Source organism: Oncorhynchus kisutch, linkage group LG9 (assembly GCF_002021735.2).
Source record: "Oncorhynchus kisutch isolate 150728-3 linkage group LG9, Okis_V2, whole genome shotgun sequence".
NCBI classification, from domain to species: domain Eukaryota; kingdom Metazoa; phylum Chordata; class Actinopteri; order Salmoniformes; family Salmonidae; genus Oncorhynchus; species Oncorhynchus kisutch.
In genome coordinates, this window is record NC_034182.2 from 9,200,634 (window position 1) to 9,213,494 (window position 12,861).

Here is a 12,861-nt window from a genome sequence, read left to right on the forward strand (position 1 = left end):
AAATCTGGCCTTTATGGAAGAGTGGCAAGAAGAAAGCAATTTTTTAAAGATATCCATAAAAAGTGTCGTTTAAAGTTTGCCACAAGCCACCTAGGATACACACCAAACATGCGGAAGAAGGTGCTCTGGTCAGATGAAACCAAAATGGAACTTTTTGGCAACAATGCAAACCGTTATGTTTGGCGTAAAAGCAACACAGCTCATCACCCTGAACACACCATCCCCACTGTCAAACATGGTGGTGGCAGCATCATGGTTTGGGCCTGCTTTTCTTCAGCAGGGCCAGGGAAGATGGTTAAAATTGATGGGAAGATGGATGGAGCTAAATACAGGACCATTCTGGAAGAAAACCTGATGGAGTCTGCAAAAGACCTGAGACTGGGACGGAGATTTGTCTTCCAACAAGACAATGATCCAAAACATAAAGCAAAATCTACAATGGAATGGTTCAAAAATAAACATATCCAGGTGTTAGAATGGCCAAGTCAAAGTCCAGACCTGAATCCAATCGAGAATCTGTGGAAAGAACTGAAAACTGCTGTTCACAAATGCTCTCCATCCAACCTCACTGAGCTCGAGCTGTTTTGCAAGGAGGAATGGGAAAGAATGTCAGTCTCTCGATGTGCAAAACTGATAGAGACATACCCCAAGCGACTTACAGCTGTAATCGCAGCAAAAGGTGGCGCTACAAAGTATTAACTTAAGGGGGCTGAATAATTTTGCACGCCCAATTTTTCAGTTTTTGATTTGTTAAAAAAGTTTGAAATATCCAATAAATGTCGTTCCACTTCATGATTGTGTCCCACTTGTTGTTGATTCTTCACAAAAAATACAGTTTTATATCTTTATGTTTGAAGCCTGAAATGTGGCAAAAGGTCGCAAAGTTCAAGGGGGCCGAATACTTTCGCAAGGCACTGATTAAACACAAGAACAAAACATAGAATGCCCACCCCAACTCACGCCCTGACCAACCTAAAATAGAGACATACAAAAGGAACTAAGGTCAGGATGTGACAAACCAATTGTGCTATTATGTGTTTTTTTTCGTGTTATTTGTAACTTATTTTGTACATAATGTTTCTGCCACCGTATCTTACCGCAAAAAAATAGCTTCTGGATATCAGGAGAGCAATCACTTACCTCACCTTGGATAAGACAGCGCTTTTTCCTTCAACAAGCAGGACGCACAGGATGTACTTCGAACACCCGACATGGCCAAAATCCCTGTCATTGGCAAGAGAAAGAGACACAGGTACAGAGGACACAGAGCGGGGGGCCTCGTAAGGATCCACAGAAGGCAAGTGGGAAGCTGCCGCTATGTCAATATTACATGCCAAAGTGCAATGATTGGACAATAAATTAGACGAGGTATGATCACAAATATCCTACCAACGGGACATCAGAAACGGAATCGTGGCTGAATGATGACATGGATATTTAGCTAGTGGGATATACGCTACACCGGCTTGATAGAACAGCACACTCCGGTAAGACGAGGGGGGGTGGTCTGTGTATATTTGTAAACAAATGCTGCACGAAATCTAGGAAGTCTCTAGATTTTGCTCTCCTGAAGTAGAGTATCTTAAGATAAGCTGTAGACCACACTATTTGCCAAGAGAGTTTTCATCCACACTTTTCATGACTGTTTATTTACCACCACAGACGGATGCTGACAGTAAGACCGTACTCAGTCAGCTGTATGAGGAAATAAGCAAACAGGAAACCGCTCACCCAGAGGCGGCGCTCCTAGTTGCCGGGAATTTTAATGCAGGGAAACTTAAATCAGTTTGACCTAATTTCCATCAACATGCTAAATGCGCAAAATTCTAGATCACCTGTACTCCACACAGAGACGCATACAAAGCTCTGCCTTGCCCTCCATTTGGTAAATCTGACCACAATTCTATCCTCCTGATTCCTGTTTACAAGCTATATTTAAAGCAGGAAGCACCAGTGACTCGGTCTATAAAAAAGTGGTCAGATAAAGCAGATGCTAAACTACATGACTGTTTTAATAGCACAGAATGGAACATGATTTGGGATTCCTCCGATGGCATTGAGGAGTATACCACATCAGTCACTGGCTTTATTTATAAGTGCATCGAGGACGTCGTCCCCACAGTGACCGTACATACATACCCCAACCAGAAGCCATGGATTACAGGCTTATTACCTTTAAACAGGTCAACATTCACAAGGCCGCGGGGCCATACGGATTACCAGGATGGGTGCTCCGGGCATGTGCTGACCAACTGGCAGGTGTCTCCACTGACATTTTTAACATGTCCCTTACTGAGTCTGTAATACCAACATGTTTCAAGCAGACCATCATAGTCCCTGTGCCCAAGAACACAAAGGCAACCTGCCAAAATGACTACAGACCTGTAAGCACTCACATCTGTAGCCATGAAGTGTTTTGAAAGTCTGGTAATGGCTCACATCAACACCATTATCCCAGACACCCTAGACCCTCTCCAATTTGCATACCGCCCAAACAGATCCACAGATGATGCAGTCTCTATTGCACTCAACTGCCCTTTCCCACCTGGACAAAAGGAACACCTACGAGAGAATGCTATTCATTGACTACAGCTCAGCGTTCAACACCATAGTGCCCTCAAAGCTCATCACTAAGCTAAGGACCCTGGAACTAAACACCTCCCTCTGCAACTGGATCCTGGACTTCCTGACGGGGCACCCCCAGGTGGTGAGGGTAGGTAGCATCACGTCCGCCACACTGATCCTCAACACTGGAGCCCCTTGGGTGCATTCTCAGTCCCCTCCTGTACTCCCTGTTCACCCACGACTGTGTGGCCAGGCACGACTCCAACACCATCATTAAGTTTGCAGATGACACAACAGTGGTGGGCGTGATCACCGACAATGGCGATATAGCCTATAGTGAGGTCAGAGACCTGGCCGGATGGTGCCAAAGGAGATGATTGTGGACTACAGGAAAAGGAGGACCAAGCACGCCCCCATCCTCTCCGACGAGGCTGTAGTGGAGCAGGTTGAGAGCTTCAAGTTCCTTGGTGTCCACATCACCAACAAACTAGAATGGTCCAAACACACCAAGACAGTCGTGAAGAGGGCACGACAAAACCTATTCCCCCTCAGGAAACTAAAATGTTTTGGCATGGGTCCTCAGATCCTCAAATGGTTCTACAGCTGCAACATCGAGAGCATCCTGGTTGCATCACTGCCTGGTAAGGCAACTGCTCGGCCTCTGACCTCAAGGCACTACAGAGTGTACAGCCCTGTACATCACTTGGGCTATGCTGCCTGCCATCCAGGACCTCTACCTACACCAGGCGGTGTCAGAGGAAAGCCCTAAAAATTGTCAAAGACCCCAGCCACCCCAGTCATAGAATGTTCTCTCTTCTACCGCATGGCAAGCGGTACCGGAGCGCCAAGTCTAGGACCAAATGGCTTCTCAACAGTTTTTACCCCCAAGCCATAAGACTCTTGAACAAGTAATCAAATGGCTACCCGGACTCTATGTATTGTGTCCCATCCCACCCCACCACCCACCAACCCCTCTTTTACGCTACTGCTACTCTCTGTTTATCGTATACGCACAGTCACTTTAACCATACCTACTTTAACCATACCTAACCATACCTACATGTACATACTATCTCAATTAGCCCGACTAACCGGCGCCTGTATATAGCCACTGTCTTTTTACAGTTGTATTTATTTCTTTACTTATCTATTGTTCACCTAATACCTATTTTTTACTTACAGGTTTTTACAAAGCCTTCGGCACTCATTTCAGAACCTTGTGTTTTTTTTTCAAAACTCTAGACACAAACTCAAAACGGTCATCACTTGTAACACAGGCTGTCCAATGTTCAAAACATTGCATTGTGCATTCATATCTTTAAAGAAACCTTGCACTTGCTGAATCATTGTTTCAAATAACTCATTTATCACAAAATACCATAGGAACATTAATTTATATCTCCCACACAAGATACCGATAGTTTCACTGTGTAGTTGCTTGTTCAATCATTAAATATTGTAGTACAAAACATGTGATACATGTTTCATTATGGTACAACACATAAGTACATCACTGTAAAAGGACTAGTAAAGAGAACACTACAGACTGTCACGTTCATCAAATGGAGGAGACCAAGGCACAGCGTAAGATGAATACATACTTTTAATGAAGACGAAGAACACTTAACAAACTATACAAAACAAACGTGAAGCTATAATAATAATACTAGTGCAGACACAGGCAACTAGACATAGACAATAACCCATGAAATACCCAAAGAAGATGGCTGCCTAAATATGGTTCCCAATTAGAGACAACGATAAACAGCTGCCTCTAATTAAGAAGCAATCTAGGCAACCATAGACATACATAAACCCCTAGACAGTACAAAAACACATACATCACCTATGTCACAACCTGACCTAATCAAAACAATAAAGAAAACAAAGAATACTAAGGTCAGGGCGTGACAGTACCCCCCCCCCCCCCCCCTCCCAAAAGATGTGGACTCCCGGCCGCACACCTAAACCTATATGGGAGGGTGTGGGTGGGCATGACTCCGAGGTGGCGGTTCTGGCTCAGGACGTGGACCCCGCTCCATCTCACCCTTACTTAATGTCTCTAGAGAGGGAACCCTCACTGCCGACCATGGACTAGAGGACGCCACTGGACTGATGGTCGAGTCTGGAGTGAGTGGCACCTCTGGATTGGAGGGAGACTCTGGCGGATCCGGACTGGAGGGAGACTCTGGCGGATCCGGACTGGAGGGAGACTCTGGCGGATCCGGACTGGAGGGAGACTCTGGCGGATCCGGACTGGAGGGAAACTCTGGCGGATCCAGACTGGAGGGAAACTCTGGCGGATCCGGACTGGAGGGAGACTCTGGCGGATCCGGACTGGAGGAAGCATCTGGCGGATCCGGACTAGTAGGTTCCGGACTGCGACCCGTCGTGGTAGGTTCCGGCCTGCGGCCTGTCGTGGTAGGTTCCAGTCTATAGACTGTTGCCGGACGCTCTGGACTGGGTACAATTGCCGGACGCTCTGGACTGGGTACTGTAGCCGGACGCTCTGGACTGTGTACCCTGGTATGATTGTTAATGCCACACATGGTGATTCCAGCATCTCAGAAACAGCTGCCTTCCTGGGATTTTTATGCACTACAGTCTCTAGAGTTTACAGAGAATGGTGCGATAAACAAAACACCTTCAGTGAGCAGCAGTACTGTGGGCAAAAACACCTTGTTAATGAGAGAGGTCAGAGGAGAATGTCCAGACTCATTCCAGCTAACAGAAAGGCCACAAATGCTCAACTAACAGCTGTGTAAAACCGTGGTGGGCAGAAGGGGATCTCTTAACGTACAACACCGTGAATAATTGGGATTGTAAAAAATGGTAAATATCCCACTGTTTGTTTTTGCCCGTAAGTAAGCATTTCACTGTAAGGTTTACACCGGTTGTATTTGAGCACACGTGACAAATAGACTTTGATTTGATGACAATGAGAATGTTTATTTTCGGTGCGTGTATGCATGGCATGTTCTGTGGGGTGGGGGTAGAGGTTATGGTGCAGGGACTACCATAGAGCACGACATCAATGAGGAGATCCTATTCAAGGTGGGGATGTGGGCGCTAAGTATGAATGGATGAGGCCAAAAAGCATACAAGCTGCATTCAGTACGCAATATTCCTGAACTGCACCACATCAGCAAAGGGGAGTCCGAGCTGAACCAGAATGAGATGTGTGTCTTCCGTATGCTCTCCCCTACCACCCCTAACTCTTAATCAGAACCAGCCGTTTCATCATTAGAAAACTCTCTGATGAGAGAAGAATGAGGGAAAGGGAGAGGAGGAGGATGAGGAAGAGGAGTGTAGAGGGGAGTAAACAAAAAACACAGACATATCGAATCCCCAAACCACAGAGAGATAGTGCATAGCCGGTAATTAGAGATCAGGGTCGTCAGGGCCTAGCCATGGGGACTTGCCCGACATCTGCCCTAGATAGAGTGATCCCCGCTGGGGAAGGTTTCATAACTCTAGGCTTGGCTCTCTCGGTGAAGGCCTCTACTAACTTGGACTAGGCTCCTGGCAGGCAGTAGGGCTTTCTAAGACGTGGTTCCAAGGCAAACTCAGACTGACCTTGGGTCAGTAGACACATCTTGTTCAACAGAGCCACTAATCCTGTGTTTGTACAAATGGTGTGAGACCAGATGAGTGGAATGGCATTAATAGGTTCACAGAGTTAGTTACTCCAGAGAAATGAAGCCAAGAACTGAGTGTCTGTATGTGTGTATAGGTGTTTTGTCTTTTGTAGGTGTGTGAGTGTGAGTGTGCGTGTGCATGTGAGAGAGCCGTTGTGTGAATGTGTGTGCTTTATTTGTTTTCATGTGTTTGCATGCTTCTGAGTGTGTGTTTATGTGTGTTTGTGTGCCTGACAAAGAGTGTTTGCTCAGGCAGGAAGTTGAGAAGTGTGTTGGAGGGGGGCTACGGTGGGTGAACAATAAACAAACAACGACTCCATTCTCCCACATACTGAACCTGTCTAATTCACTTACCCAGAGCAGCGGGGTCACAGAGCGGGTGTGTGGGTGCGTGTGCGTTTGTACTTTACATGTGAATTTATGGTGTACGTGCCTAATCATGAGTGTGTGTGTGTGTTCGTGTGTGTGCACATTTCGGTTTTTCAGAGTAAGTGTGTGTTTATTGTCTAGGTGTCTGTATTAGCAGTGTTTACACTGCTGCAACACAGAGCTCTGTCTCTGACACTGCGCAGGACTAAGTAACAGGTTATATTCTAGGCTTTGACCATACAGGGCTCTGTTTCTCTCTGCTCTCACTGAAACATTTACACTGATAGATCCAGGACAAGCTATACTCTCACAGTACATGTAGCGTTAGGGCAAAGTGCAATTCTCTCACATTCTCTCGCAGTACCACCTCTGCCTATATGCAGACTACGAGCTGCAACTTGGCCCGTACTCAGGGGCCTGACCTCCATGGGGCCCCGATTGATTTTGTTAGCCACTCATAATTCATGGCAAACAGGGAATTAGCTTTGAAAATGCCATTTTTTTTCTCCATCCCTGGCAAAACCAAATCTCACTTAGGGTGCCCAAAACGCTAGAGGCGGCCCTCTTCTCGTCAGCACAAAATGGAACATTCAGGAACGTTCACCCATTTAAGCAAGAAATGTGAAACATACAGTGGAGCATAAAAACAATATTGCACGTTTATTTTCCTACTAGCATTGACTTTGCTGATAACTTCTTTAATGAGGATAAATGTACTTACTGCGATTGTGATATGTGCTTGTCCTACCTAGCTATGAATGAATGCACCAACTGTAAGTCACTCTGGATAAGACCGTCTGCTAAATTACTAAAATGTAAATGTCAAATATAATAACTGCTTTGGGTGAAACTCAAACTGCTCTCAGACCTGCTATCCTCTATTGCGTAACTAATTGGTCCTGACACCTCGAGTTCCCCTGGTTCAGCCAAACCCCTTCCCCGCAAGGCGCTGGACATGGGTGTGCTGCAGGCTGCAGTGAGTTTCTGGCTGTTGTAACAGCATGGTGAGTGTCAGAGTAGAGAACACAGCAGCGAGGAACGCAATAAGTGAAAACACATGTAGCGCACCGCATTTCCTGCCGAACACATTATTGTGTGTGTGTGTGTGTGTGTGCTCATGTATGTTGTTAAGGAACAAAAGGAACAGGACAGAGGCCTCTCGTTAGAAGTAAGGGTGGACAGTAAAACAGTGAAAGTAAAGAGTAGTGTCCGTAGAAGTAAATTAAGGAAAGGTTTGCTCGTGGCTTGAGTCCATGCCTTGTGATTAGAATACAACAATAAACCAGGACTAAGCAACAGCGAACAGAGAGGGTTTGGACACACACACACACACACACACACACACACACACACACACACACACACACACACACACACACACACACACACACACACACACACACACACACACACACACACACACACACACACACACGATTCCGCAGCATCCTATCCTGAGGTTGTTCCCCTCAGAGTGAAATGTTACTCATCAGATTTTTACCCAACACACCCCTCTATCCAACCCCTCTGAATGGCCCTCGCCTACCCTCACACTACCTGGTCACAGACCCACCAGGGCCAGTAAATCACACCTCAGCCTAACAGAGGCACATTAAACAGGTATGAGTTGGTTTGAAAAGGTACTAGTTTATACTACTGGCCAGCTGTAGAGGGCTCATTAAACATAATGACCCATCTTGAGAATCACTGTTTGTGCGTGTGTATTGAGTGTATGCTGGTGTGTGTGTGTTTATGGAACACAAACAAATATGAGGGTCAGGTACAGCTTTTTAGCAGTGTGGGAGAATGCTTTAGGGGTTTATGTTCCTCTCCTGTTCGTTTTTCAAATTCCCCCGAGAGCCCCCTCACACACTCACTCTCTGCCATGCATTTGTTTAGTATCCTTTTGCCTCACGCCTCTGTTTTCATACTGCTCCTGGCAGTAGTGGGGTTTGCGCAAGGAAGTCACCCTGAGCTGAGAACATTCTGAATGGAATTGCAATAGAGACAGCCATGACAGCTAATGAGACTTGTGGAAAATGTATTGCCATTTAGTGAGGTGGGAGAAACAGCAGTAAAAAACACCAAACCACTCTGTCACATTGAGTAGTGCTCCCGCTCTCCAGTTCCACAGTCTGTGGATACAGCCTGGACTCATAGACGAGACTAGACATAACATAGTACATACAAATCCGGGACACTCAGTATTATGCTGTATGTTATGCTGTATGTTACGTTTGGTATGGTTATATAAGACAGAAGGTTACTTAAGACAAAAAATAAAAGGAGGGTGCTTGGTTTTGGTGGATGGGTGGGCATACAATGCGAATGTCTAGCAACACAAAGGTTGCGTGTTCAAATCTCATCACGGACAACTTTAGCATTTTAGCAACTTTTCAGCTTCTTACTTCTTTTTAGCTACTTTGCAACTACTTAGCATGTTGGCTAACCCTTCCCCTAACCCTTAACCCTTTTAGCTAACCCTTCGCTTAACCCTAACCTTAATCCTAACCCCTAAACTTGCTAATGTTAGCCAGCTAGCGATTGTTAGCATTAGCCACCTAGCTAACATGTTGTTTGTTTTGGAAATTTGTAACATGTTGTACGTTTTGCAAATTTGTAACATATCATAGGAATTGTTATTCGTAACATTTCATAGGAATTGTTATTCGTAACATATCATACGAAATGGATGATGGACATCCACAAATGAATACATACCATATGAAACGTAACATATACTAAATCTAGTGTCTCGGATTTACGTACAGAATAATACAAAATGCTGAGACCAGGTTGGTGGATAGAGAACTGTGTAGTGATGACATGTGTAGTGAGAACTGTGTAGTGTTTGTGTGTCGTCTGAGGCTTCCTACATATGTCATCCTCACGCCACTCCCTGATAATCCTATTAACTGAATTGTGTGTGTGTGTGTGTGTGTGTGTGTCAGCTTTGTTCAAAGTGACCCACAGTCGGACATCAGGAAAAAAGTAACTCACCGCTCTCTAAGAATTTACCAGCTTACTCTTCCTTGTCTCTACTGTAGAGGCAAAGTATTGCGGGTAACATGGTTTGGCAGTTGTTGTCATGATTATAGCGAATCGTAGTGGATGGATCTATGTTGATTCTCTGTGTACTGTGGTCCCATGACTAAATGCTCCCTCTCTCCCCTCCCCCTCCCTCCCTGTCATGTAGGCCTGTGTCCTGACTGGGAGACGTGGGATCCTAGCCAGCCTGTGGAGAATGCCAGGGAGGCCATGCAGCAGGCTGACGACTGGCTCGGAGTGCCCCAGGTAACATCACCACACCACCTACACTCACCATCACTCCTGGTCTCACCTGGTTTAGTTCACAAAACCTGAACTCATTCGTACTTGTTCAACTCGTCTAGTTAAACTCATATCCACATACTTGGTTTAGACTCAGTTACTCTGAGGCAACTGGCTTCAGTGGTAAACAGCAGGGCAATCTTTGATAACACTTTACGCTTAAAGATTGGTAAAATGTATTATGACATATTTATAAATGCACTGTACGACTTGTCATAAGCCTGTATGATCAATCTGTTCTTTGTGAGTGAGTGGGAGTTGGTGCGTGTGTCCCAGGTGACAGTCCACAGCCACATAGGCCAATGTGGATAAGTGTATGTGGGATTGTGTTTGGCTAATTACTTCAGTATGTGGTTGTGGAGGTACATTGGCATGCTGCTGTACTGGGCTGGGTCTTGGAGAGAGGAGAGGCCAGGCTGGCATCAGGTTAGGCTGGATTCTGAAGAGGCGAGGGTAGGTTAGCCAATGCCACAACCAGGACCACTGGAGCGTGTTGATATGAAACCACAAACTGTTTCCCCAGTCACACACTAGTCTATAGCACTTCTAGATTCCAAGATAGAAAACATGAACAGAAGCTCCTATATTCCCTGTGTGTGTGTGTGTGTGTGTGTGTGTGTGTGTGTGTGTGCGCACGCTTAGTGGTTTTGTCCACTTGTCCAGGGTCAACCTGTGTTTTATCGTGTCAATAGTCACTTCCTTCAGTGTATTAATTGGCCCAAACATTAGTTACCAATAGCTGAAACAACCTTCTGCTCCTTAGTCAATTATTTTAAATGCAGACCAAGGGAACTTGCAACTATTCACAGAGAAATGAGCCGAGGGGAGAGAAAGCAGATATATGGCGACATAAATATTAGGGATTAGATGTAACGGCGTTCTTCGTTTGTTGAAAGAGAGTCGGACCGAAATGCAGCGTGGTGGTTACTCATGATCTTTAATAAAGAAAACGGCGATACATGAAATAACGAATAAATACAAAAACAACAAACGGAACGTGAAACTTATTACAGCCTATCTGGTGAACACTACACAGAGACAGGAACAATCACCCACGAAAGACAAAGCGAAACTCAGGCTACCTAAATACGGTTCCCAATCAGAGGCAATGAGAAGCACCTGACCCTGATCGAGAACCGCCTCAGGCAGCCAAGCCTACACTCGACACACCCCTAATCAACCACAATCCCAATGCCTACAAAACCCAATACGAATACAACACGTAAACCCCTGTCACACCCTGGCCTGACCAAATATATAACGAAAACACAAAACACTAAGACCAAGGAGTGACATTAGAAGGATTTGTGAGACCATGACGGGCCTTGCTATTTTTCTGGCTGTTCTTAAACTTGTTATGGCTGCAATCCCGTTAACGGGATAATTGTCATCAACAACCGCTGAATTGCATAGCGCCACATTCTATGAATATTACAAAAAATATCTATATTCATGAAATCACAAGTGCAATATAGGAAAACACAGCTTAGCCTTTTGTTAATCCACCTGTCGTGTCAAATTTTGAAAATATACTTTACAGCGAAAGCAATCCAAGCGTTTGTGTAAGTTTATCGATCACTCGACAAAACATTATGTACACTTAGCATCAAGTAGCTTGATCACGAAAATCGGAAAAGCAATCAAATTAATCGTTTACCTTGTTGTTTTCACTCACGGGACTCCCAGTTACACAATAAATGTTCCTTTTGTTCCATAAAGATTATTTTTATATCCAAAATACCTTGTTTTGTTTGGCGCGTTATGTTCAGAAATCCACAGAAAAGAGCGGTCACGACAACGCAGACAAATTCCAAATAGTTTCCGTAATGTCCACAGAAACATGTCAATTTTTTTTAAATAATCAATCCTCAGGTTGTTTTTAAAATATATAATCGATAATATATCAACCGCAAATGTCTTTATCAGTAGGAGAGGGAAAAGCAATGGCTGTCCAAACTCTGTTGCGTGAGCAAAACTCATGCGACCACTTGACGCAATGTTATCTTTCTGGCTCATTTTTCAAAATCAAAGCCTGAAACTATGTCTGTGTCACATTCTGACCTTAGTTCCTTTGTTATGTCTTTGTTTTAGTATGGTCAGGGCGTGAGTTGGGTTGGTTGTCTATGTTTGTTTTCCTATAATTTGGGATTTCTGTGTTCCGCCTAGTATGGTTCTCAATCAGAGGCAGCTGTCAATCGTTGTCCCTGATTGAGACTCATACTTAGGTAGCCTGGTTTCACTTTTGAGTTGTGGGTGTTTGTCTTCAGTGTCAGTGTTTGTTACCACACGGGGCTGTTTCGTTTATTCACATTTATTGTTTTGTTCCAGTGTTCTGTTGTGTTTGATTAAACATTATGGACACTTACCACGCTGCGCATTGGTCCTCTGATCCTTCTCGCTACTCCTCCTCAGAAGAGGAGGACGAGATCCGTTACAGTCCGAAGACTGTTGACACCTTGAGGAAGCGATAGGAAAAGGAATCTGGTTGATATCCCTTTAAATTGAGCAAAGGGAGGCTATGGAACATGGAGTTTTCAAAATAGAAGCCACTTCCTGGTTTGATTTGCCTCAGGGTTTCGCCTGCAATATCAGTTCTGTTATACTCACAGACAATATTTTGATAGTTTTAGAAACCTTAGAGTGTTTTCTATCCAAATACTAATAATAATATGCATATATTACTGCCCCTGCAGCCATAAGAAGTTAATAAGTATATGCATGTGTATAGAGGAGGGAGTGTGTGTGTGTGTGTGTGTGTGTGCACGTGTTTGTGTATGTGTATGTTGTATTTGAGCTTATATGGGAGCGTCCAGACCATCACTGTATGGGAGAAATCTCAGCATGCTTTGAGCACGGGTCACATGGTGGGAGTGACAAGGTCGTGGGATGTGTTTACATCTTGAACATCTGCACCAGGGTCAGCTCTTGTTACCCCTGTCTAACCTTAAACATTGGGATT

General features: G+C 44.7%; 1 protein-coding gene across 12 annotated transcripts in view; it reads left to right on the forward strand.

The window, feature by feature from the left end:
- flncb (filamin C, gamma b (actin binding protein 280)) overlaps window positions 1–12,861 on the forward strand; it is a 96,726-nt gene that overhangs the window by 33,711 nt on the left and 50,154 nt on the right. For all 12 annotated transcript variants that reach the window (XM_031831822.1, XM_031831813.1, XM_031831814.1 and 9 more), the window contains exon 3: window positions 9,769–9,866. In XM_031831822.1, coding sequence (XP_031687682.1) covers window positions 9,769–9,866 — 98 coding nt within the window. The remainder of the gene's footprint in view (window positions 1–9,768; window positions 9,867–12,861) is intronic.